At 39.6% G+C, this 27,832-nt stretch overlaps 1 protein-coding gene and 1 long non-coding RNA gene across 2 annotated transcripts in view; one reads left to right on the forward strand and one right to left on the reverse strand.

Moving 5' to 3' along the window:
• The window catches only part of NUP210 (nucleoporin 210), an 84,841-nt gene that overhangs the window by 50,151 nt on the left and 6,858 nt on the right, over window positions 1-27,832 (reverse strand). Inside the window, exons 2-12 of the mRNA XM_083489459.1 lie at window positions 27,490-27,626; window positions 26,236-26,367; window positions 22,371-22,467; window positions 17,972-18,122; window positions 11,153-11,285; window positions 10,436-10,596; window positions 7,663-7,729; window positions 6,480-6,586; window positions 5,815-5,955; window positions 2,856-2,993; window positions 7-162 (exon numbers count right to left, since the gene is read on the reverse strand). Coding sequence (XP_083345585.1) covers window positions 7-162; window positions 2,856-2,993; window positions 5,815-5,955; window positions 6,480-6,586; window positions 7,663-7,729; window positions 10,436-10,596; window positions 11,153-11,285; window positions 17,972-18,122; window positions 22,371-22,467; window positions 26,236-26,367; window positions 27,490-27,626 — 1,420 coding nt within the window. The remainder of the gene's footprint in view (window positions 1-6; window positions 163-2,855; window positions 2,994-5,814; window positions 5,956-6,479; window positions 6,587-7,662; window positions 7,730-10,435; window positions 10,597-11,152; window positions 11,286-17,971; window positions 18,123-22,370; window positions 22,468-26,235; window positions 26,368-27,489; window positions 27,627-27,832) is intronic.
• Window positions 82-5,791, forward strand: LOC310700241. The gene is made up of 4 exons (XR_014522523.1): window positions 82-169; window positions 2,315-2,484; window positions 2,875-2,971; window positions 4,381-5,791. It is a non-coding gene; the product is annotated as an uncharacterized lncRNA (long non-coding RNA).

Below are 27,832 nucleotides of genomic sequence, written 5' to 3' on the forward strand. Positions count from 1 at the left end.
ACTTGCCTTCATTTCCCCGTAATGCAATGAATTCTGAACGTCACTGGCACGTATAATACTGACACCAATTTCGTTTCCAGTGGTCATTACTCCCTTGACTGTTACTGTAGCAACGTTTTGGTTAGATGAGGACCAAGAAAAATTACCACTTCCACCATGAGCCTAGACGGTAAATGAAAAAACATAAAAAATAAATATATTCATTTTATTACTTGTTCTCATATATACCCCTAAGTTACCCATTCTGCAAATTACTCAAATAGATTAGAATAGCCTAGCCTAGAACTGCTAGCCAGACATTCATGGAGAAAAACACTCTTCCGCTAAACTAGAAACATCAGGGATCCACACTCTGCTGCAGTTTAATCTCTTATTTCCTTACACAAAGATGTTTCATTCATAGTTATAATGGCCACAGACACCTCTCCCCCTCTGGTTCTCTATCGCCGGCAAAATTTTTGATACCGAGAGATACCTCAGTGATTAATAGTGCCAGTAGTCAGCATATCATTTCACAAGTCAGCACACAAGAGGCCCAGCATATAGCATTGCTGCGTTCTTAAGAACTCCGATTAATTCCGTTTTACTGAAAGCCGGAGACAGCCAACTGAATGATTTCAAGTCTCAGTGCAGCTAACCTGTGTACTGCTGAAAGTGTTTTTCTACCAATGGGAATTTCTGAAAAGAATTAATGGCAAAAGGGGGCACAGAAAATTGATTTCTTGCTGTCATCATGTCTTTATTTTTAGTCTTAAGGGGAGGTTAGCTGTGTATATACATTGCTTCCGAAATTCATCAGAAGTCAGCCGCTGACAACAATGAAGAGCGCCAGTTTTCACTATGCTTCATACAAAGGTCTGAATACTTTGGCCTGCAACACCCTTAGTCTTTCAAAGGACTCAGTAGCTGTAAAATGCATGTCATCAGCCCTAAGTCCTTTTCTAAAATCAAAACTGCTAGGTAAATCTTCACACATTTATCTTCATTTTGTCTTTGTGGCTTGAACAAGAAGATGCATTTACAGTACTCTGTTTTTATAGCGTGTAAACTATGGAGAGATGTATGACCTCACAAATCAAGCAACGGGATAGCTCTGTATGCTATGCATATCAGAGATGTGTACCATCTGTTACAGCTCTATAAGAAACCCACTGCCATAAGTAGAATATCGTCAATAGCAGTCTGATATGTGTTATAAATTCTGGCAGCGAGGAAAGAAAACCCAATAAGGGCACTATAAATTACCCACACTTTTCCACATGCAGAATTCCTTCCCACTCATCTTCTCCACTGGTCAGATTCCTCTCCACATGCAGAGAGGTTGCACATGCAGGAGAGTTTCTCAAATTATCATAAATAATTATGTTCAGAATTATTCTAAGCAGAAACACAAATTTAAAAACCCCAGGAAATAATTTCACTTTCATAGGCCAAACTCCCCAAATAATCAAACATTTCTAAATAGGGGGTGATCACCACCACACATTTCCCATACCCTTCTGGAGTTGGATTGAGTTCTAATACATTCTGTCCCCACTGCACCACCTCTCACATTCGGAGGGGAGGGGGTTGAATTAACAGAAGCACAAACCACACACACACACCAGCAGGAGCATCCACTGAGTAGAGCTTTGTTCAACAGATGCTCCTATCCGCGGAAGCAAAAATCTAGATTCAGCCCCATAACTTAGCATATTTTTCACCCCATAGGACGCACCGGCCCATAGGACGCACCTAGTTTTTTGGGGGGGAAATAAAGGAAATTTTTTTTTATTTCCCCCCCCCAGGTGTGCTGCGCTAATCCTGAAGCTTGGGGCGTGCGGAGCTCAGCGCGCCCCAAGCTTCTGGGTGCAGGCAAGCTCTCCGCTAGCCCTGGGAGAGCTGGGTCTCCCACAGCTAGCAGATAGCTTCCTGAAGCCTGGAGAGCGAGAGGGGTCGGTGCGCACCGACCCCCCTCGCTTTCCAGGCTTCAGCGAAAGCCTGCATTCGCCCCATAGGACGCACACACATTTCCCCTTCATTTTTGGAGGGGGAAAAGTGTGTCTTATAGGGCGAAAAATACGGTAAATTTCTTTCTCTCAAATCAGATGGCTTAACTAAGACTTCTGTATTTTTACATGTCAGAAACCCACACAGCTTGGCATTTATCCCTAAAGTATGCTTCACATAGATGCCTCTTTTCAAGTTAAACAATTTCTGATACAAAGAGGACGAAAATCTTTGTAAGAGATCTGAAGAGCTCTGACACCCTTAACTGAGTTACCTGTAAACAAAACCAAAAAAATGCTTGCGTAACAGAATTTGTTTTTCCCAGGAAAGTTCAAAGAAAAGATGCTTCTGGTTAACCTTATTCGCTGGAAACTGAGAAAGCATGAAAATTGCAGCAGAAGAGTCATGGTTGGAAGATCTACTATAAATAAAGCCGTGGCCTTTGCCTCCCAACAGCAATGTTATTGCAATGGTGGATGAAACAGAGGAAGTGAAGTATGTCGGTGCGAGTGCTGCTCTGGCTATCTTCTTGGCAGTCAACAAAGCTCCTAACTTATGGAACCTACCTGCCATAAACCATAAGAATTTTTATTTGTTTTCCATTTGTTATTTTCTATCATCACAGGTTATGTTCTGCAATCATACCTACTTTAAAAGGAAGGCTCCTTAATCATAAGAGTGTGCCATAAAACAAAATGCAGTTCTGGAAGCAGCAGGTGTCAAATTGCAGCAGCAGAGTAACGAAATTCCATTTTCTAATAGAAAGAGGGTTGCAGCTTCAAAAGTTAATAACGTACAATAGAGTCATCAAGTACCCAATAGCGAGGCGGACTGTTTTCTGCATTTAGATGGCTTTCAGCACTTACCTTTATTGTGTACTGATAGGCTCCAGCTTTCGGCTGCCATGGAAACGTCAAAATGCTTGGTGAAAGAGCAATGGGAACATAAATGTCTACTTCTTGCTGATTCTGTACAGGAACAGGTAGTGTGTGAACACCTCCATCCTATTAAAATAAATTATGCACTAATTAAACTTTGTTTATTTGACAAAGTCTGTCTGAATCTTAAAAAGATGAAATGCCGGGGGGAACTTAGGGATGCTTATTTCATCTCTGACATGTTCATGAACTTCTGCATCGTCACATACACTGGAGACACTTCTCCCTGTCTCTGAAGTTACATAGGTGGCCATCTCAGCTGGCACTCAATTTAATGTACTTTCAGCACCAGGCAAAGACCTCTTTATTTTCCCCTTTTAAAGGCTGTGTGCTGATTACTATTTTGCTAAGCTGCTTTACTGTTTTAATCTATAGTTGCCCCGAGAATATTACTGAAAGGTGTACTGTAGTGTCTTTTAATAGTAGTAATAAAAATACATACATGGGCTAAGAAGCTGATACAGAGAGTGGCCTTCTAGTTTGTGTTGCAGAGCACATTTTTGTCAACATATATGTATTAGAAATGTATGATATTGATAACCTGAAGATATGGGTTTTGGTCCAAAGGCCTTACTACATTCTGGGGGCTTCCTTTCAACTCCAAGCAAGTAATGTTAGGATCATAAGGTTGTTTCCAATATCAAAACATTAGTTATATTCAGAGTGGATTCAGTGAAATTAATGAATCTTGCAGCCATTGATTTCATTGGGTCTATTCTAAGTAACTCAGTTGGATATGCTCTATAGTTACCCCAAAAAGCAATGGCTAATCTACAGTATATAACAATTACTATTGTTAACCAAAGACACGTTGCTCACAATAAAGTTAATTGTTAAAAAAACCCACTTAGTATTTTCCACTACTACTACTACTACTACTACTACATTAGTATAAACACTTCAATAACACTTTTAAATTCACATATGTGACCTAGTTGTAATCCTTACAACAGCATTATAAAGTAAGTCAGTCTCCTTATTGAACTATGCATCACTTTCCACACTTGGATAAGACCACATCCACTAAACTTTAAACCAGAAAGAAGTGTATTTCAAAATAGAAGCTGTTTATCTGTTCCCATTAATGGGTTTTTCTGAACTCCATACCGGCAATTACATTCTAAGTCAAGAAACAATTCCCTAGACAATTATCCCAAGTAAATCAGCTTGCAACTATCCAGGGCTGCCAAGATCTGCAGCCTTGAGCAGCAACTTCTCATTAGTCACAGAAGCATTGCTTTATTTCCTGTGGGAGGTTGCTAACAAGATATTCTGGAATCAATGGTGTTGGTTATGGGGGCACTCAAAACTTTGGCATGGTGTTATATCCTTGGGGTACTTTGCACATCCAGACTGATTGCAGGGACTCAGTCACCAGTGGTCTATAGGAATGTTGCAGATTTAATTACCGTATATTATTATAACATTTCCTTTTGATACCCATGTTGGCTAGGTATGAAGAAAACCTCACAGCCCTGCCCTCTCCTTGGTGCCAGCGAAGCATATAACTGAACACTGAAGAAACTTGCCAGGCCTCCCTCATTCCATGAGCAACTGCAAAAGCCTCTTGCCTCTACAGCAGCTTCAGGACCAACAGGGACCAGATTGTTAAGAAATAATTGTCAACACTATTGAAAAAAAACGATTAAAAGTACTCCCCCCCCCAAACCAGAGTCCTTTCTGTTGGGGATAATTCAGACTGAAATTCCCAGGTGTCAGAAAAGGTTATCTATGTATGCTACCACTGCAGCCCGTGTTTTGTTAGCGCCAAAATGGAAAACAAACGATGTCCCAACTAAAGAAGAATGGCAACTTAAGTTGACAGACTATGCACAACCTGCAGACTTAACATATCGAATAAGAGAACAAGAAGAACATATGTTTATAAAAGACTGGAAAACATTTATTGAATATATGGGAAATAATTGTATACAGCTGAAAATGCTGGCAGCATTAAAATAAATCCAACAGTGTAAACAAGTTTTGATGGATGCAATAATGGAATACTGAATGGTATAATTTTTGTAAAATATGCAGGGATTTATGATATGTAAAATGAACCATGGAAAGAGAAGAAGCGAAGTCATTAATATATTAAGGATGTAAAATGAGTATTTTAAATTGTTTTTTATATATAACAACAGTAGGAAGGACTGCTCCTTCCTAGCCCATTTGTCTTCAGTAATCAAAAAGACACCAGGAAAGGCTTCAAAACTTGCAAATTGGGGCCAGTCTATAGGAAGTTAGCTTTGCAGCTTATCCTCCTATTTTGCAAATTATTGAAGCTCAATTTAAACAATCCACTTAATTGTTTGGTAAAGGTTTTACCAGACTGTCCTGCCTAGGATGTTTGAATGCTCCCTGTGGGAGAGGGAAAGTCCCTAACTTCAAGCATATACAAAAGGGTCAGGTTAACAAATAGAGGCAACCTAGTCTGCTCCCAAACACATTATTTTCCTTTGTATACAGTGGGCTTTTTCATCATGGCTGAGCAACTCATATCTATAGCATGAGTTCAGAATAGCATGAGTACAGTTCAGAAAAAGCTTTACTACTTGAATACATTACTTAGAAAAAAGCCCCCGTGATCAAAAATGTCCAACTGAGTTGCTTCAGATTGATGTATTTAGGGATATGTAGTCAGTTTGCAATTGTGAAGACAATTACTTGAAATGAAATTCTACTGAAATCAATGGAACTTATTTTCAAATAGATGTGCTTATAGTTGTAAGGGGTCCTTCATTTCTATTAAAACAAGTTAATTCCCACTCCCCCTTGACTTTGTTGAACTTCAAGGTATCATATTTGCTCTTAAGATACCATTCAGGTTCAAGGCTTCAGCTTTAAACAAATGCAAGACAAAATGTTCCTCTTTCAACAGACATACCTGATCTACAACAGATGTTAAAGAAGCACTTATAATGGTGTGTCCCTCCTTTATCGCTTTCACATGATGATATGAACCATTTGGAGAGGACTGAAGAACCTTGAAGTATGCTTTTGGCCAGGAAACATCAATTCTGAGATTCTGAAATTTAAAAAGGGCGAGTGTAATTACTTGGACATAAGAGGATGTACTCTGAGTAAAACACAAATGAATATATGACATAGAAGTACTATAATAGATCTAGGAAAGATTGAGCTGAACTTCATTCACAAAGCAAGGCTTTCCTAACACCTTCGGCTGACTATAGTTCACTGTGCCCTCTCTGCACAATCCCGGGGATCTCTGGCAATGCTGTGGGCGGGGGCATGGGAAGTGGCGGCAGCAGCAGCTGAAGGACAGGGAAATCAGATCAATTTAGCAGGGTTATCTTGTGAAAGTTGAAGAGTTTTTCTGCTTATGCAAGAAATTTCCAGATCCAAACCAATATATGGTATTTCCAATTTTGTTCTACTCAGCTAAATTCTACTCACAAGTAGACTCAATGAAATTAAGAGACGTAAGTTAGCCCTCGCCATTAACCTCTATGAGCCCACTCTCTCTGTGTGTATTCTTATTCAGGTATTCAAATACATTTAAGAGAAAATGTATGCCCATATTTCACTTACATCCGATAAGTGCACCTTATTACTTGATTTATCATACACATCAACAGTGATTTCATAGAGCCTCTCTGTTTCCAAGGCCCACCTATCAGCAGGATGAATTGAAAATCCTATAAAGTAGAAAAGCAATGAAAATCATACTTTACAGAAATACATAATTGATAAAGGGTTATCAGAATCATATTTTCAATAAAATAAAATACTCTTATTTTGTTGATAAGAGGCTTCTAATATTTAGCCAGGGCACTAGAGTTTGACACAATAAAAATTAAGCAACAATCACATTCTGTGACTGTAGAAAAACAATTAAGTAAATATTTATTACTTGTCAGTCCCAAAGGGCTCCCTGATCCGCAACTATCTAATAATAATAATAATAATAATAATAATAATAATAATTTATTTATTTATTTATTTATTTATTTATTTATACCTCGCCCATCTGGCTGGGTTTCCCCAGCCACTCTGGGCGGCTTCCAACAGAACACTAAAATACAATAACCTATTAAACTTTAAAAGCTTCCCTAAACGGGGCTGCCTTCAGATGTCGTCTAAAAGTCTGGTAGTTGTTGTTTTCTTTGACATCTGGTGGGAAAGCGTTCCACAGGGTGGGTACCACTACCGAGAAGGCCCTCTGCCTGGTTCCCTGTAACTGTAATCTATCTATCTATCTATCTCTCTATCGTGTGTGTGTGTGTGTGTGTGTGTGTGTGTGTGTATTATAGCTAGAAACATAAGAGCTTCAAGCAAAGATAATAGGCAAGAGTACTTTCCATGGCCCAGAGAAATGCTTGGAAACAGGGAAAGGACATTTGAAGAAAAGTGGAGAAAGGGCTTGGAACCACGGATTAATAAGAGGCACATAAGCTCATGGCTTTGCATATGATAAGCACAATGTTTAACCATTCACACATTTGCAAATCTAATGAAAATGAGATATTTGAAAGTTTGAACTAGTAGGCTGTAATTATGGCCATGCAAATTTAAAGGCCACCCATCAGTCACCCACAGACATGAATTATATTAAAAACACACCAACATATTGTAATATAAATGGACACATTAAGTTATTATGGCTATAATAGTAATAATAAAAAAATAAAAAATAATTTTTTTAAATTTATTTTCCCCCAAAGTTAACAAGACAAAACTGACAGATTCATTTGATTGAACATCTAGTACTAACCTAAGTATCCAGGGTCTACAACGTAAATGGTGCCATTTGGTAATTTGGAAGCACCTTTCATAGAAATGCTTGGAAACTGGTCAAGGTCAAGAGATTCTGATACAGTTTAGCAGTACAGTAAGTTACAAGCAATTTCTTCCCCCACCTCCTAGAAAAGCCAGCAGGAGCCGCACACCCTTTAAAGAGCGAGCGGCTCTTGGGGGCTTTTCCCCAAGGAGGGAGAAGGGACTGACTGGCAGAGTCAGTCCCTTCTGCCTCCTGTGGGCTTTTGCGGGAAATGGGGGAATTCCGCCACCTCCCGCAAAAGCAGGGAGAAGGTCTTGGAGTAGCGCACAGTCCACTGCTCCCAGAGCTGCGGGGGGGAAATCATATTTTTTCCCTTGATTCCCCCCCCCCCCTGAAAACTAGGTGTGTCCTATGGGCCGGTGCGTCCTATAGGGCGAAAAATATGGTAGTTTGCTTTGCAATTTACCAGTTTCCTAGTTCATAGAACCAGTGCTTTTTATGGGGGGGGGGGACGCATGGGTTCACATACCCCTAAACATTTTGTGAATCTGACGGAGAAGAAATTTAATTTTTTTTATTTTCTTCTCTAGCACAGTGAATCGTCAGTTCCGTTGCTACCCACAATGGTGGCCTTTTGTCCATTTACTGTATTTATTTCCCCCGATTTGTACTATAAAATGGCGATTTTCTTGAGTCAAAATGAGAGTACCCCTAACATTTTTTTTAAGAAAAAAAACACTGCATAGAACATGATATGCTGCCCTTCATAAAAATGAAACTAATCTTCAATGAAATCCTCCTGGCTGAATAGGACAAGGAGAAGGAAGAGGGAGTTCATGGGATAGCTCAGTTGGTAGAACACGAAACTCTTAATGTCATGGTCATGGGTTCGAGCCCCATGTTGGGCAAGAAGATTCTTGCATTGCAGGAGGTTGGACTAGATGACCCTTGGGGTTGCTTCCAACTCTGCAATTCAATCATTCTGTGTGCTTTAAATGAGCTCACTATAGCACATGCACATAGTATTAAACCAGGCATCCCCAACCTTTGGCCCTCCAGATGTTTTGGACTACAATTCCCATCATCCCTGACCCCTGGTCCTGTTAGCAAGGGATGATGGGAGTTGTAGGCCAAAACATCTGGAGGGCCAAAGGTTGGGGATGCCTGTAAACTAAACTATGGTTTAGCATTATATGTTAATGCAGTTGGTGACTTGATACTCGCATAATATTCCTAACAAGAGTTTTAATAAACAGTTTCTGGAGTCTGGATGCAGCAGACTAATATGGACAAAAGTGTAAGTAGATCCTTCTAACAGTTGCCATAGTGGGAGGGGTGAGTGCAAAAGCCTGACATTTTACATGCCTTCCCCTTGTAGTGAGAATCATGGTTTCCTGTTCCACCTGAATCAAACTAATACCTTTTATAATTATATTTATGTTTGGCACAAGATGAACTGCATTTCCTGGAGGTAGAACTACATTTCATCGTACGGCAATTAAGGCAGACAAACACCAAACAGCGAGGGAATTGTGATACTCAACTTGCAACAACTTAAGATTGTATGGTTCCATACACTATGTTGCATTTTGCCTAACCACTGTAAAAAAAGATTTATTTATTTTGCAAGGTTTATATATCACTTGATTGTAATAAAACAAATACAATCATCACTAAAAATGCTACTTTTTAAAACCTTCAAAAATAATAATCAATGATAAGCATATGTCAACGTTCTGCATTTCTGGATAGGCTTGCCTAAACAAAAATGGTTTTAGCAGGTGCCGAAAAGAGTATAGTGAAGGCACCTGCCTGATGTCAACAGGCAAGGAATTCCAAAGTGAAATGCTGCCACATTAAAATATCAATTTCTTACAAGTGCAGAACGAGTATTACATGCCACCTGTAACAGTGCCAGTTTTGCAGATTGAAGCAGTCAGGAAGGCATATACAGAGAAAGGAAATCTCACAAGTAAACTGGTCCCAAGCTGTTAAAGGCTTTATATAATAACAGTAACATCTTGGCGCAGTAACAAATCAGGGTCTTCTGACAGCAATGGTGCTACAGAATTCTGCAACTGCAGCACCCAAATCAAGTGCAAGGAACGTCCCACATAGAATGCATTGCAGTAATCAAGTATTGAAGCAACCAGTGCATGAACCCCCCCCCCCCAAGTCTAGCTCACGCAGCTTCCATTTCAGTTACCATGTTTTTAAAGGGTTCTAGGCCATTGCAGCTGCAGCTGCCACAACTGTACAGAAGCACAAGATAACCCCCTAGGTATTCCCAATGCTGCTGTAACTACTGAGCTAGGCCAATGTTTGAACTAACCTTGACAAAACAAAACAAAACAAATCCTTCCAGTAGCACCTTAGAGACCAACGAAGTTTGTTATTGGTATGAGCTTTTGTGTGCATGCACACTTCTTCAGATACTTCTTCTACAGATACCTGTAACTAGAACTTATGGAAGGCACCACACTGAACTAGCCTTGGTTATAGTTTGTGGTTAGTCTGGAAACTGCTTAGCCACAAACCTTGGTTCAGACCACATGCTAAGCCAAAACTTAAATTAGTTCATCATGACACAGCTATGAGCTTCTATCTGGGAGCCTGTATGTTCCAGCATTCGTGCTAATCCAAGGTTTGACCCAGCACGACATACGAACTAGGTCATAGTGGTTAGTTCTCCAACTGCTGCATGAGCCAAAATCTATAATTTCATCAAGCTTCAAGGCTAACAAGTAGGACGCTATTCAAAAAGGATATTTTTGTGACAAAGTACAACGTTCGTCTGTCCCCGCTGCAATGCAGTAACTCTGGATGTTGCCTGATCCAACTTGGCAACAGCCCAGGCTGGATCTCCCCCAGGGCTGAGTGTTTTGTTCTGAAGCTGCAGTTCATACTGATCGGAAGGCATTATTAATTCTGTACATATAGGAAGAAGACACAAGAAATAATGAGAGCATAAAGGTGTCACACTTGGAGTCCTGTCAGTGTAAAATATCAAGTCATCAATAAATTTGTTATGATAAATAAAAAGAAAAATGGATTGAAGCAGCAACTCAAATCAAGTGAAGGAAATACCTTACACTCACAAAACTGGTTTACGCAACAGATAAAAGTATAAATCCATATACTACTACTGAGAGTTCTTTTGTATAGACACACACAGAGGACAGTATTTGTAGGAATACACTCAGGTTGATATGATGTAGCCTAACTGAAACCTTCCTTCCTGTCACAAGAGTTTGGAGGAAATGTCTGCCAGATGGCATATTAAAATGACGCGTCAAAATTTGGCTCAGTGAACTGCAACTCACAGTCTCTGTTTCACCTTCTTGACTTAAATGAGGATATGTACAGGTCTATAGATACACATAAAAGGTGGTAATCATTTCTGTCAGGCAGATCTGCGTTCCAGTCTTTCTCAGAGAATGGCTGAATACAAAATATCAACATTTGAAAAAACAAAAAGACAAACCTGTAATCTTCCCCTGTCTTATTTTCTGAACTTTATACTGCACTGACATTCCTACAAGTAGGTAGATATCATACGCTGGATTCAGAATGATGTTTTCCAAAATAAACAACCTGACTTCAGCAGCAGGTACATTCTGTAGGTTAAAAAAGAAAAGGGAGGGGGGGAGAATACAGGTTTAAAAACTCTCACACAAATGGGATTTCCAAAGAAACTGTTAGGTTCATGGTAAAGTTTTAATTTCATTCACTGAAAAACAAACTTGGAAAATGTAAAGCAAGAAAAGCACTCATTTTGTTTTAAAATAACAGCTGGTTGCATTGCCCTTTCAGAAGGGATATGAGCAAATTAAAGTAGTGTTATGAGCTTGTAGGCTGTATGCAGAGACCCTTCTAATGCTACTTAGAGTAGACCTATGAAGTTAATAAAGGTAAAGGTAAAGGGACCACTTACCGTTAGGTCCAGTCGCGGATGACTCTGGGGTTGCAGCGCTCATTTCGCTTTACTGGCCGAGGGAGCCGGTGTACAGCTTCCAGGTCATGTGGCCAGCATGACTAAGCCGCTTCTGGCGAACCAGAGCAGGACACGGAAACACCGTTTACCTTCCTGCCTATTTATCTACTTGCACTTTGACATGCTTTCGAATTGCTAGGTTGGCAGGAGCAGGGACTGAGCAACAGAAGCTCACCCCATCATGGGGATTCGAACCGCTGACCTTCTGATCGGCAAGCCCTAGGCCAATTCAGGTTCAGGAGTTTTATTGGGTCTGCTTGAGTAGGACTTAGGTACAACCCGTTGTGATCAAGCACGCAACTGTCTCCAGTAAAGATCCCCAAATTAATAGCTCTGCCAATGCTTGTAAGGTGAAAGATTTCAGGGGTCCTAGGAGCTGGCTACAACTGAGTCCAGTTGGCCTTGCAAAATGTACATATTACCTTGCTTGTTGTGGAATTAAGCAATAATAAATAACCATGCTGCTTCCACTGTGTGGACACCACCTTCTTGGTGAGCAGAGGATATCTATCTATCTATCTATCTATCTATCTATCTATCTATCTATCATCTATCTATATCATCTCCCACACCTTGGAGCAAGCACAAAGTTCCACCTTAACTGAGCTTCTTGGTAAGAATTGAGAAAATCCAATTTCCACAAGTCCTTTTTATTGCATAACAGGAAACAGAAGACCGTACGATACACTACTGTGCAAAATACAGAATGTCACCTGTTTGTAAGAATAACTTGCTCCAAAATGTTTTTTAAAAGCTTACAGTATCTTCTCACATAAACACATAATTTCGCCATTACTCTATAGAAAGCAAAATCTCTATAGATAGCAAAATGTATAAATTTCTGCTGGAGTCTGCTGAAGAATAAGTTCTCTTGGTTTTTTTAAAAAAACTTCAATAGTTGGGCACTCCTCTATTTGTATGTCTTGGTGTTAAATTTGGGGGTTTGGACAGCAGAGTTTTAACAGGGCTTAACCTCCTCAGGAGTCCGAGGCCAGGTGTGCCAGCTGTACCCTTTTTCAGGCAAATGGCTTGGCTAATGGGCCTGAATAGCTGACCTGTCTTATTTTCCTTGAGAGTTCTGATGGAGTCAGGTAACTCTCCCCGCCCCCGCCCCAAGAATAATGTAATCTAATGAAGAATGTGCAGTTTTGAGTTCTGAAAAGTAACTTCTAGAGCTCCCTCTTTGGGGGTTGCTATAGACAAGTGCTTTGCTGTCTGTCTCCACCTTTGCTCAACTTGTATATTTGCACATAAACTCTTATATCTCCATTGATCTCCATTTCAAAGGAAAGCAAGTCAGGGTAAGCATTGCCCCAGGAACTTCTCGCTGCCTGAGGAACAGAGATGCCGCATGTTGTGGTGTTTTTCCCAGTACAGTAGCCTGTCTTTTAAAACATTGGTTTTTTAAAAAATAGAAAAAAGTTATCTACCTGAACAGTTGAAAAAAATCTCTTGTACCAAGTCTAGTTTTTGCCTTTGAGAATAGATGTACATTATTCAATTCTGCGGTTATAATTACTTTTTCTTGAAAGTATTTTCTTGGTGCTTTTGGGGGAAGAAATGAATGTCAACTTGTCAGAGAAAACTGAATGCAGCAAGTTAACTTAAGCAACTGTATTTTGTATTGCCATGTGGGTATTCTGCAGTGCCATGTGGATGAATGAAGTATGGTTTTCAATTTTCTCTGAGCTCACATGTGGGTTATAAAAAACACAGTGAGAAGGGATTCCTTAACATCTCTAGTGAAAATGTTCTACTCGCTCAAGTCAGCTCAGCCAGGAAAGCAGAGGAAGAAGTGTGGAGAAAAATGCTGGAGAATTGCTTGAAAAAGAGAAAGATACACGCCAACTTTAAATGACAACAAAGAGTTGATTTGCAAAAAAAGGTAAATTACATTTTATGTAATTTCAAAAGTTAATTTTCCTTTTTTTAAAAAAAAAAAAAAGGTTGAGAAGACACACACATAATGACTGTGTACACATTCTACCTTTTAAGCACGTTCTTTCCCTCAAAGAATTCTGGCAGTTGTAGCTTATTCCTCACAGAGTTACAATTTCCAGGACCCTTAAAAAACAACATTACCCAGAATTCTTTGAGGGAAAGAATGAGTTTTAAGGCAGAATGTGTACACAGCCTTTATGTGTGTGTGTCTTTTCAGTCCTTTCCTTGCGAGGTCACAGAAGGGAAAAGCATATTTTTGGTTGATATCCCCAGTGAAGGTGTTCTTGAGAGAACCTGATATTTTTTACATTTATCTTCGTTGGGGCAGTGCTACTGCAGAGGTAACTAACATGGAATATTCAGAAACGTTGACTAGTTCAATGATGGCCAGGTAATTAACTGAGACCTATGGAGCAAGTTTAACATTGCCAGCATTTAAAGATTTGCAGGGGCTTCTAGTTTCTTTCAAGGTACATGTCAAAAGTAATGAGTTTTATTTTTAAAGACTTAAGCAGCTGGGGTTGTGGGTACCTAAAGGGCAGACTACTCTCACATGAATACGACTTTGTTGTGTTAACTTCTTCTAAGGCCATACTCTGGATTACTGGAAAATAGGAACGTCATGCAATGAACATATTCTTTGTGCTAACTTATGCACAAAGTTAAGACAAGGACCTTAGCATGGTAGTAAGCATCTATCAATACGTATTGACAGAGCAGTCAAGCCCTTATCAGATCACATTCTGTTTGTTTATTCTGTTATACTACGGTTAGTTATATTGCCATACACAAATCTGCATGATTGCCTTTTAAATTTTACAAGCACTGAAAATGTATGTGCACTCAAGCAATCAGTGAATGAGGTAAATCCAGTGTTAACAAGCAAGCAATTAATATGACGCATTCTTTCAGCTAGAATTCTCATTCTGGAATGCAAACTTAAAAGCCAAGCCTAACCGGAGGTCTTATGGACAGCAAAGAAAAAGGAACTGCAAATGATGGAATCTGTTGAGATCAGGGCTGGCCCAAGACTCCAAAATGGCACCCTCCTCCCCGCCAGTAAAGAAGGGGTCAAGGAAGTTCTACATCAGGAACAAGGGGACAAGACTATATCAGGAGAAACCTGCTGCCTGAGGCGGTTGGCTCACCTTGCCTTATGGGTGCACAAAGCCTGGATGATACTATAGAGCAGGCATAGGCAAACTTGGCCCTCCAGATGTTTTAAGACTACAACTCCCATCATCCCTGACCACTGGTTAGCTAGGGATGATGGGAGTTGTAGTCCCAAAACATCTGGAGGGCTGAGTTTGCCTGTGCCTGCTGTAAAGTTATTCTCTCGACACCAGTGTGCAAAACAGAGTGAGAGCGAGGTCAGGTCAATCAGGCACTGCCACTGGTGGGCCTGTACAGCCGCAATCTTATTGCTGCCCTATCCCACCCCCATACCGTCCAGGTAAGCAGCAGCAACACTGGTGTGTCAGGAGGGCAATTCTGCAGCACTGTCCCGCTGAACTAGCCATTCTGAAGAAAAACTGCTAAAATAGGCCATTAAACAAACTGGGAAAATGTGAACAGAAAGTGATTTTCACTCCACCACTTCCTTCTCTTTGAAGATTTCACTGGTCTTAGACTAAAATAACTTTAAAATATTGAGAAGACAGCACTGGGCTCCCATATCATCTTGTGTACAGATCTCACACCAATTTTTCCACCCTGATGGTTGAAAACCTCAACACTTTAAATGTCTCATAAAAGGTCATATCTAGTTCCTCTTTAATCTATTTTATTACAGAACATCTCCCAAACTGCTTTGCTTTGCAATTGCAACAAAATGCGCAGTAAATGTGGATTGTAGAGGCTGTAACACATGGAAGTATGAGTGAATATATTCATTTTCATGAGATTTTTAAAACACCTGTTGGCTTATGCACATAAAATGATGCAATACAGGTGAATAATTTTGAGACTAAATCTTGACACTAGCCCAGGCTGATGCGTGGCAGGCTAGGTTAGCCTACAGCTGTCTGGAATCTTCAATGGGATACCCAGGCCACGCTGCCAGTACATGGTATTTCACTTGTCATGTATTTCCTGTACACAACCATTACTTTAATTTTCCCACCCACTTAATGAATATTGTTTGTACAACTGTATGCATATACATAAACTTTTTTAAAAAAGGGGTGGGCACCTTGAAAGAGATGCACAGAGGTCTTTACCTTCTTTAAAAAAATATATAAGGCTATGGTGAAACATTATTCAGCAACACATTAAGCAACTTGGTTTAGAATGTAACCTTTGAATATCAAGTGGTTGATTGTGCAAAAAACTGGTCTAAATATTCCCAGACAGCACTGTGAGGGTCTAAAAGAGGGGGAGCTTCAGAGTCTATGCTTTTTTCCTTTAAATCTATTTCCAATCAGAAAGTAATAGTAATAAGAAAAAGAAAAGAAAAAGGTCTTTTCAGATTGGGATACAAATACCCAAGTGTTTCACATTTTTTCCACTTGAGTCCTAGTTAATTTTCTTTATTTTTATAATGGCATATACCCTAAACAAATACATTTCTGCTGATATGAAAAGAATATTGCTGAGTAGCATCTTGCTGACTTTGCCACAGTGGTGTTGGTGCTGCAAAATCCATACTTGTAATGGATACCTATTTTTATCTGTCAGGCATCTGAATACCCTGAAGAACTGTAATATGCAGAAAACAATGCATCATTTTGCAGAGGTTTGTTTGCAAAAAACAAACCCAGAGGCCTAGGAGTCCTGTTAACTGCTTCTTCAATGTTCCACTTACAACATCATTTACTGAGCAAAACCAGCAAAATAATATTGGCAATAGCCCCCAAAGAACACTGGAGAACAACAGGTTCAACAGTCCTGGTGTGCGTCAGTCCCTACTTCCACAGTTCTTGCAGCCTATAAGTGGCGAGTAGAGTCAGCAGAGATCTTACAAGCCATCAAACGCTATGCCCCTGTTTGATACTGGGATTTCAGAAATCCAACCTCTCCAGCAGCCTCTGCTTGAAGACCTATAGCAAAGGATAGCTCCTTCTAAGTGTAATTGGCTGCATTGTTGAACTGCTCTTACCATTCAGAAGCCATGTGTAGGCTCTCTTAATGAAAATTACTATTATTTATAAGGCGCCACATGACTGGGTTAACTAGAGAACCACATTTTAGACAGTAAAAAAAATTGCCCAGGATTTTAACTGATTTTATATCTACTGTGTTGTTGTTTTTTGTATTTTTACTGTTGCTATGTTACTGTTGTTTCTGATGTTTTATATTTGTTTTATGGTTCTACTTGTAGGCTATCTTGAAAATATAGATTAATAAAATTATATATCAGCAGCAGCTCCCGAATGTTTATGTACAGACATTTCTGAAGTAGTGAAAAGAAACCTGGATTGTTCACAACCATACAATGACAATAAAAAGGGGGGAAGGGCCAGAGGAATAATGAGGTGTCTGTTCTAATTTCTAGCAATTATCTGGTGAATGTTGACATTCATATATGTATGTTGACAAAAATCCCAGGTAAATTTTGCAAGTACCAGAAAACAGGTTGTATATTTTTTTGCAGTTTTGGGACATGCGAAATGAAATGAATGCAGAAACCCATTTAGGTGACTGTCAACATTCAATGGTATGTCACCTTTCAGTCTCACTACACAAAGCAGTAAAATATTCCTTCATCCACATTATACAGTGGTGCCTTGCAAGACGAAATTAATTCGTTCCGCAAGTTTTTTCTTCTTGCGAGTTTTTCGTCTTGCGAAGCACGGTTTCCCATAGGAATGCATTGAAAATCAATCAATGCGTTCCTATGGAGACCGTCCGGGGACAGAGGGGAAGCGCCGCGCGCCTTCCCCTCTGTCCCCAGACCTGTTTAAAGCAAGGGGCAGCGGGGAGAATCGCTTCTCCCCGTTGCCGCCCCTTGGTTCAAAAGGGGTCCGGGGACAGCGGGGAAGACGCGCTGCGCTTCCCTGCTATCCCCGGAGCTTGCAGGGCAAGCTTCGTTTTGCGAAGCAAGCCCATAGGGAAATGCGTCTTGCGAAGCGGCTAAGAAAACGAAAAACTCCTTCGTCTAGCGGGTTTTTCGTCTTCCGAGGCGTTCGTCTTGCGGGGTACCACTGTACATGCATCTGTCTGCTTCATGCATCTTGCCTACAACAGCTTATGCCACAGTAACATTTGTTAGTGCTGCAGAACATTTTTTGAATTGTGCTTTGTGATCAGTATATATGTTTCGCTTATCAGTATCACCTTATTTCCATCACTGGGCAATAGCTGTAAGAGGAGAAAAAGCATCCTGTTGGAAGACTGCTATAATAAATGTACTGCAGAAAAGGACCTTACCTGATAAACACTTTCTTGTATCCTTGCTTTTAATTTCGAACTCCCTGTTTTCATGCCCGATACTAAAACAAAGTCCCCTTGTCTGGCAATTTTTTCCATCTCTAATATATAGGAAGGCGGTGTATAGGTTGATTCTGAGAACTTCAGGATGCTGTAAAAAGAGTTAATAACTTTAGATATTCATATACCTGTATTTTTTATGAAGAAGGGGGAATGTCACCTAAAAAATGCAAAGGACTGGCAGTGTATTAGGTTTACTTTTAGATGGGATTGCACGTCCTCCTTAGTTATAAAGTCTACAGATCCAGTCTGACCTATGAATGCTCAACTGACATCTGTTGTTCCATCTTCCATTACTTAGCAGCTGCATGATCTTGCTGGGGCAGCAATGCCTTGATAATGTCCAGGTTAAACTTCTGTCATGTGTTTAACATGTGTTTAACATATTCCTAACTCTTTCAGAATATGGTGGCCAAGTTAAAAAATGGAAACCACTGTGCTGACCATAGAACATTTTTATATTGAAAGATAGCACAAGGCACTGATGCTTGCCTGCTAAAAGGGGAACTTCTGTACACAGCAAAGAAGCAATCTGGATGAACAGAAATAATATTAACTCTCTCTTTTCAACTCAGCTGATTCGATGCTATCAGTCCTATTCTAATTTGTTTATTTCATAATGGAATACTGACTGATAGCTTTCCTTCCCCTCTTTTAAAAGCCCAAGCTAGCCCAAGGAGTCATTGCATTTATTGCTAATCCCCCATAAATTCCTGTATTGCATGCTGGCAAAGGACAATAATTTCTTTTGCTCCAATGAAGTTGCTGTGACATATATTTGAACGATGCTTTCTTAATCTTGTTCTCAAGCGGCCCGTAAAGGAGCTAACATATAGAATGGCAACCACGTTTAGCTCCTTACAGGTTGGCTACCAGAGACACAGCCTTTTCTCTTATGGCATCCAGCCACAGAGTAATCCATTCTGTGTATATTTTCCAGGTCCCTTACTTACTATTCTTTTCATCACTAGCTGATAACATTTTTATGCTCCCAAGGCTTTCATAGCATATGATGTGAATGCCTATGCATTTCATTCTCCCCTGAAGTTTAATTGAGCTACTGCTGTTTAAATTTGCATATTTATTTTAGTAATTACTGTATTTTTTGCTTTATAAGACTCACTTTTTCCCTCCTAAAAAGTAAGGGGAAATGCGTGTGCGTCTTATGGAGCGAATGCAGGCTATGCATATCCCAGAAGCCAGAACACCAAGAGGAGTCGTTGCTTTCGCTGCACAGTGATCCCTCTTGTTGCTCTGGCTTCTGAGATTCAGAAATTTTTTTTTCTTGTTTTCCTCCTCCCCTCCAAAAACTAGGTGCGCCTTATGGTCTGGTGCATCTTATAGAGCGAAAAATATGGTAATCATATATTATTTTATTGTTTTAAATACTATACTTGTTAATGAACTATCCTGAAAAATGAACTTTGGTAGAAGTGCAGAATAAAACTATTATTTAAATTGTTGTTGTTGTCGTCATCATGATTTCAATGCAAGAGAGTTCAGCACATATTTAACCTTAGGGTTGGATTCAACTACCCTGTTCCATTAAATGAATCCCATTAGTGCAATGGGGCTTCCCCTGCTTCTCCTGTGACTCCTCCAGATCCACTCTGGAGGACCAGGAGAAACCCTAGAACAGCACACAGGGGGAAGGAAAAGGAAGATCGCTCTGTTAGACAAGAAAAAAATAGAACGATCTCCTTAGCACCATGCTGAATTCAACCCTTGGTATTTAATTGTGGTTGCGCCTTGCTCCTTAAAATTAGGGCCTTGAAGTGCAGTTTAAATTTACAGCTCCTTTTGCTGCTGATTATCAGTTTAATGTTCTACTTGGCTCTAATATGCAAAATTATATGAGGAAAAATTGATTTAGTGTTCTGTGTACTTCTTGAATATGGTCAGAAACTCCAAAATAACAGAAAATACTTTGGAGGCTCCAAGAAAATTAAACAAATGGAATGCCTGTTGTTTCATTTATTATGATGGATTGTAACCAAATTGGGATATACAAAGTGATTCAGCTTCATTGAAGACCCATTTTCAAAGAGTCAGTATCAATAGCAGAGCCGCAACATTGAAGGAAATGAAAAATATCCAAAGAGACAGTGCTCTTGGATAGGATTTAAAACTGAGGCATTTTAATGAAAGTAGAAACTCAAACTCAAAAGATCTGTCTGAAAGCAATGAAGTGTTGTAAACACTAGGGAAAGCAAAAATGTGACATATGTGTACTGCTTTCCACAATTTTGCACAGTGTATGTAGGATCATATAGCCAACATACTTAAATCTAATGCATGAAAGGGTTAAGCCCATAGAGTAAGTTGTCCTGCAAGGTTTAGATAGGTCACTCCCCCTCACCTTGGGAAGAAGAGTTACTAAATTCTCTCTTTCTACCATGTGAACAAGACCAGTAAGGATGTCTAAGATAGATGCTCCAAGCTTAGACTGCATGGCCTAAGCAAGCCATCTTTGTGTTTCTTTACAAATAATTTAAAAACACTTACCATTTTGGAACCTAAGTTATACTGCCTATATTTTCTTGCTGCTGTATGGAAATGCACATGAATCTAGCCTTTGAAGAGTAAACCATTTTTAAGTTACCAAACATGTAGTCTTTTTCTAAGCTACGGGAAGTTAAGAATTTTTGAAAGCAACTTCCCCTCTTCTCCCTGCAGCCCCCTTCATGCCTCAGACATTTTCCAGAGGAATAAGGGACCCTTTGGTGGAATCTATATAAAAAACGTTCTGAAAATTGTTTTTTTTTTTTAAAAAAAAAGCGTTTTAAAAAATACATTGAATTTTTATTAAGGCTCACCATCGTCATCTAGTGTGTATATTGCACTTAAAACACACTTTTATTTGCAGCTGTATCACTGAGTCCTTAGAAACAGGTGGGGGGCAGAAGGGGAGCTGCAGAAGAACAACGGAATTTGTGAAGATCCCACCTGTCCCCCTTTCAGCAGAAAGAATCCTCTGCTGGATTGAAGAGGCTTCTGTCAGAGGAAGGGGGCACAATTTGAGGCAAACCATTATCCTTAGTTTATTGCTACTCTGTGGATTAAATCCATGGAGCATGTATTATTAAGCCGACTCTGTTTTAATTATGAGTAATTTTTAATGGTGTACGAGTGTGCTGAGAGTACCAACTGGAACATGCAACTGTTATAAATCTAAGTTAATTAACTCACGTTCAGTACTTTAGTTAAGTTCAGTTTTTAACTGCAAATCAGCAAGATAAAAGACTACTTATAAGAACATGAGCATTCAAGCCTGCACAACTTGTGATACAGTAAGTTGAAGACACCCCTTCAGCAACCAGAGATGCAATGAATTTCCTGTACAGTGGTACCTCGGGTTAAGTACTTAATTCGTTCCGGAGGTCCGTACTTAACCTGAAACTGTTCTTAACCTGAAGCACCACTTTAGCTAATGCGGCCTTCTGCTGCCGCCGTGCCGCTGGAGCACAATTTCTGTTCTCATCCTGAAGCAAAGTTCTTAACCCGAAGCACTATTTCTGGGTTAGCAGAGTCTATAACCTGAAGCGTATGTAACCTGAAGCGTATGTAATCTGAGGTACCACTGTATTTTGTGTCATGCCAAGGACTGAAAAACACAGTGGGTGGGGTTCACTAGGCCTGGGCTATCTATCTATAATTTCTGTATGCAATTCCATCTCTCCCCTCTGGATTACTTTGCTGGAGAAGTTGAGCAGGGATACTGTGAGAGAGCAATTTTTCACCCAAGGGAGTACTCCCTCCATCCCATGGATCTTGAGAGATGGGATAGCTCAGACTCTTAATCTCAGGGTCATGGGTTCAAGCCACATGCTGGGCAAAAGATTCCTGCAGTTCTTTTTACTGTTCTATTAAAAACATGGAGGAAATGTCCTTTTCAGGAGGTTGGACCTCATGATCCCTTCCAACTCTACAATTCTAGGAATTCTTGGTTGTGGACCCCACTGCCTAAAGAAGCCTGAACTGAGCCACCTTTGATGGTCTTTTGCTGCCAGTTGGCCTATCAATGATGTTTTCTATGAAATTTTATCTGCTATCCCTAACTCTTTGAGAAATGTTTTGTTTTCAGTATGTTTTTTGTTAGTTCGTTGCTTTAAATGTTATATCAGTATGTTTTTTGTTGGTTGATTGCTTTAAATGTTATATCACGAGTTGCCTTGACTCCCCCCCCCCAAAGAAAGTCTTCATAACATAAGAAATAAAGACTCAAGGGGGGGGGGGCAATGCCAACAGGAACAGGAGATCAAAGCTGGTGCTTGCTATTTCCCTGCCCGTTGTCCTTTATGCATAAAGTAACAAATGAAACAATTTTAACGATGCTTACCGCAGTGCATTGTGGGAATCTGAGAATCCATTAGTTTCTGGGTCTTTCATAATTGTCCACTTGAAAGCGAGTCCCGCCAAAGTGCTAAAGGTGTTTCCTTAAAATAATTCAAGAAACTAAGTATCAAATGTGAGAACAGCTATAGAATCTTTCCACATTTTGGTAATCAGCCACACAACTACATCTAGGATTGCCGTATGTCTAGAATACTGCAGTTGGTGGCAGTGTCTGGGTGGAAATCGGCTATATGTCCGGAAAAATCCAGATGCATGGCAGTGTCGTTTTCATTGATTTTCCTTAAAAATAGCTCAAAAATGTCAATTTTTTAAGCTTGACAACTTTAGTAAAAATAAATAAAAATAAATAAAGCTCAATCAATAACTTTTGTGCCCGGAAATCCAAATGTTTGGAAATTACAATAAGCAGCAGCAGAAGAAAATAAAAAGGAACCAGAATCATATATTTACAAAACAAGATGGCATGAATTAGGTCTATTTCAGAAGCTTAGAATTTTATTCTTATTGTTAAGTTTCATATACTGGGAGAAAAGTGACTGAGTCATCATTCATTTATTAAACAGAAACAAGGAATTTGTATAAAACATTCTATGATCAGTAAAGCCGAGGTTACATACATGTTGGATGCAAGTTTAATACAAATGGCAACTACTGAAAATTAGAAGTAACGTGGAAACTGCCTGAATTAAGGCTGCCTTCGTTAATGTCATCAGTTCATAACTGACCCTATAGGATGTGAAATTCCAATCAGGCTGCAATCCTATACATGCTTACGCGAGAGCAAGTCCCATTGAATTTAATGGGTCTTTACTTCTGACTACACAGGCACAGAATTGCAGCTTTACTATTTCACAAATAGCGGTTTGTTTTTAATTTAATGCTACTTAAACAGTGCAAAGCGTTTCACAATCCACAGAAGCATAATGTGCAAATGCAGTCTGAAATTTTAAAATTGGCATTATTCCTGCTATAGGTAAGTGTGTAGATAAGGCTATAAATATTTCAAGATGACCCCATTTTCCTAGCTACTTATGTGATATCTAAAACAAATAAGATATCACACAATAAAAACATGCATGCTCAATTTCATACTGCTCAAGCAAGCAGAACATTTGCATAGTTGTGTATACAAAGAAGCAAGGCCCTCGGAGCTGGACCTCAGTGTCTGGGCTGAACGATGGGGGTGAAGACCCTGCTTCAGATATATTGTTACTATTAAATACACATTCATTAAAAGCTATTATATCAATGAAGAAATGGAATTTAAAATCATTATTCAAGACTAACTCCTCAGTCACAAAATCAGTCTTCATCTCCCAATAGCATCAATTCAAAGACATCACTTTAATAAAAATTATTGTTTGCTTACCTGTAATTAACTTTCTTTTTTAAAAAGGAAAAAAGCGCCATATTTTTTTTTAGCCTATCAAACTATCATTTGGAAATGGAAGTAAATAAAGATTCTATGTCTCAAATGTTGTCAGTCTAACAATGTGACCAGAATTAAAGCTATTAAAAAGAATGGAAATGTCCTACAATAAAAACTTTATGGAAGATGCAGCTGCAGTGAATTTCTGTTAATTTCTCTCTATTTTTCTATTTTGCATCTTTCTGCAAACCAGTCTGAGTTTTCTTTTACAATCAAGTGGCGTATAAATTTTAAGAAATAAATAAATAACCAACCCCTCCTTCCTTACCAAAAACTAAGCCTGAAATAAGGTTGTTTTTACAATTAACTGATAACACAAATTCAGAAACCGAAGAGGTTAATCTGACAAATCTGGGACTTAATCCTTCACTTCTCTCTATTTTCAAATGATTTTGATTAATTAAAAATGAATTTGCAGTTGTGTTCACTGTTGGCGCATAATCAATAGCGTGATTTTACTGCAAAATCAGTAGAAAATGTTGTTGTTGTTGCAGTCACATATGCACTCTATGACCATCCTCCACCTCAAAATGCATCTAAGTGTATCAAAGACTACAAATACCTTTCAATCATGGGTTCCTAGTACAGAGTAGAGTGCTGTGGGTTGGCATTCCATCCTAAAATTTCTATTTAAAAAGGCAATCTACCACAGAAAATAGAATTCTAAGTGCCCAAGGATATTATATACAAGATGTACAATCATAATTGGTTGTTTTCATAACACTTGGTTGAACTTTGCGGAGCTAAGGTAAATCTTCCCTCAGTATTGCTGAAATGTAAAGTAAAAACAAATCAAATAGTGTGCTTTTTTCTTTAGCAGGGAGAAACAGAACAGTGCTGAAGCTGCAAATCTGCAGCAGACACTAAGAGATGAGAAATGCTTGCTGTGACATTGGCCACAGCACCCCCACAGCACATGTATTGCAAGAACAATATGCCTGGGAGACAGTTCAACGCCCCTCAAAATTTACGTTTACTTGAACTGATACCAGCATATGTCTATTAGTCCAATTCATGAAACAGAATCTCTGCTATCCAGTGCAAATATTGATATTATTGACTAGCCATGGAAATGCTATACTTCCTTCATTTCTTTTTTATGCTCATCTTTAGAGCTTCTGAATACAGAAAGGAATGCCTCCCACCACATCTTACCTGCATGTCAGCTGCAGTTCTAAGGCTACTCAAATACCGTCAGCTATGATTGCAAGGCCTGTAAGATTTGTTGTTATAGGTAGGTAATTCACAAGTCGTGACCTTCGCAGTCCTAATACAACTGTAATAGTTATTTCATATGTTTTGTTACTGTCACAGTATTTTGTTTTATGTTTAGGCCCCACACATAGGTCTTGCAGCTTTATGTACTTTATATTATGGGGTACTGTTGATCCCAATGACATCTCTGCAAGTATATTGCTTTACTGCAGGGCTGGGGAACCCTTTTGGTTCCATGAGCCACATCCTTAGCAGGGTCAGCCCTGCGGGCCAAAGTCACAGGGCTGCCCAAACATATCACATGATATGTTCATAATGCCACATGATTGACAGGCTGCTTTTGCTTGCAAAACATCAATTTGCTTATCCCTTTCCTGACACCCGATGGGATGGGAGAAACAAGGCTGGAGTTTGCAAGCAACAGTAACAAGCGAGACTTCTCCAGTTTGCTGCTTCCACTTGCAAAAGGTAGCTTTGCTACCCTCCTCCCCACTACTTGACAGGGATGGGAGAAGCAAGGCTGCTTAGTGCTGAGTTTGGGTGCACAAGACAGCTCCCTTCAGAGAACCCAAGCCTAGGGCTAAGCAGGATCACCACCCACCACAGGCTGATGCAAAGAGAGAGTAACCTCGCTTGGTCCAGGCGAGCTACAGAGCTGTTTTATTGGGTATCCTGGAGACAGCTCTTTGGTGCACTAAACAGGATGGCTCTACCTTCATATCACACCACACCAGCCTATGAAGGGAGGAGGCGGCACGTGATCCAGCATAGCATTGAGTTAGGGTGTATGATACCTTCTGCCAGGTATTTTATCTGTATGGCTTTCTTAGGAGACACTTGACCCCAAAATTAGACTGAGACAGTGATCCCCCCCCCCTATTGATGGAAGCTTTTGAATTTTAAGAGAAATACAAATATGATTGTTTGACCAAACTACGGGAGGCAGTGGAAGACAGAAGTGCCTGGCGTGCCCTGGTCCATGGGGTCACGAAGAGTGGGACATGACTAAACGACTAAACAACAACAACAAATATGATTAAAATGCAAATTTGAAGCCCATTTATGCAGATAGGAATTTCAAGCTGAGACTACTGATACACAGCGGTAGATTTAGGAAGGAAAATGTGTGGCCATGGCCAACATAACATCAGGAAGAGCTCTTTGTCTGGATGAATATTTTACGTTAAAAGAGATATAGTCTTACCTTCAGAATCTAAAGCTTGAATTTTCAGTTGCAATGGTGAATCCTCTAGATACAGTTCTTTTGTGGTGGACACAATGTGAACATCATGAATAAGGTCAACTATAGCATCGCAGCGAAGGACTTGGCCAGTTACTTAATGAGATAGAGGAAATATCTAGTTACAAGATAGGCTCAACCTCAAAAACCACCGCATCTTACAGTTTAATGCTTGGTTTAAACTTTGTGAGAAAGCATGCCATTATCCCTCAATAGCAGTGGATGGTTTTGTTCAAAATGAAACATATGCAATTAAATACAATACAGTGGTGCCTCGCAAGACGAAAAGAATCCGTTCTGTGATTCTCTTCGTCTAGCGGTTTTTTCGTCTTGCGAAGCAAGCCCATTGACGGATGATGGAATGTGATTTTCCTTTCTCTTCCTTACCACAAAGTACCTCTCCTGTGTTAGTGGAGAAACTGGAATAAAGCAGGCAGAATCCAGAGAAATTTATAATATTTTACTGAGGTAAACTGGGGCTATCGGGAATGGGGGGAAATTGTTCACAGAATGTAATTCCCCATCTTCCTCAGAACCACAGTCCATCCCATTAAGGAGGGCACCAACAACTCCCACGGCAGGCTTTCTATGAGGCTGCTGTCAGGAGAGGAGCAGTACCCCTTTCTGTCATTAACCCTCTGGCTCGAAGCCATTTTATCATCTTTAAGTTCAAAAGGCAGGGGAGATGCCAGGGCTGAAGTCCGTCTGACAAAAATACCCTCTGATTTAGAATATATTCCATCCAACTCAGGTGTGTGGAAATTTTCTCCATTTGCTCAATGATGAGGAAAATAAATTCAGAGGCATTTTCATGTACCCTTATACTTTAATGTTAAGCACCAACATTTTAAATTAATGCTCCTCCCTTTCCCCCAATAGTATCCTCTCCATTTCTACTATTCCCTCTGTGGATGTCAATCTTTCAGCCTCCCATTTCTCAATGTAGAAAGGAGGCAATGCATGTTGGAAGAATGAGAAGGAGGGCAAGATGATGCATAGCTTCCATTTTCTGTCTCCCTCTTTTTCCTTGCTCGTTACAAATTTTGAACACACACATGTAGGAGAGTATATTTTTGCACTTAGTGTATCCATCAAGAGTTTCATGGGTGCAGGGCATAAAGCATTCCAACCAAAGAATAGCGTAGAATTAACTTACAACAAAGTCATCTAAAACATACACGTCTCCAAATAAGATGGGAAGAATATTGCTCTACTTACAAATATCTTCAGCCAAAATAATACTTGTAAGGCGTGTCACCTGCGATGAACGGGCCTGCACAATAGCCTTCTGTGAACACTGTTGGTTGTCTTCCTCTATAGCTTCTATGCTAGCAACTTCTGGTCTGGTAGAAGACCTTAAAACAAATAAACAAAAATTATTGGAGTGAGACTTATTGATAAATGTTGATGCCCATTAAAGTTTCCTTTAACGTTTAAGTAAAGTCATGCTATATTTAACTTTGTATTACCAGCAGTTCCTATCAGTTTTAAGTACTGTATCACTGGCTGCAAAATCGGCATAGGTATATTTGAATATACATCTAGGTGTTCAGAGAAAGCA

Source organism: Podarcis liolepis (assembly GCF_965112155.1).
Source record: "Podarcis liolepis genome assembly, chromosome: 2".
In the NCBI taxonomy this organism is placed as follows: domain Eukaryota; kingdom Metazoa; phylum Chordata; class Lepidosauria; order Squamata; family Lacertidae; genus Podarcis; species Podarcis liolepis.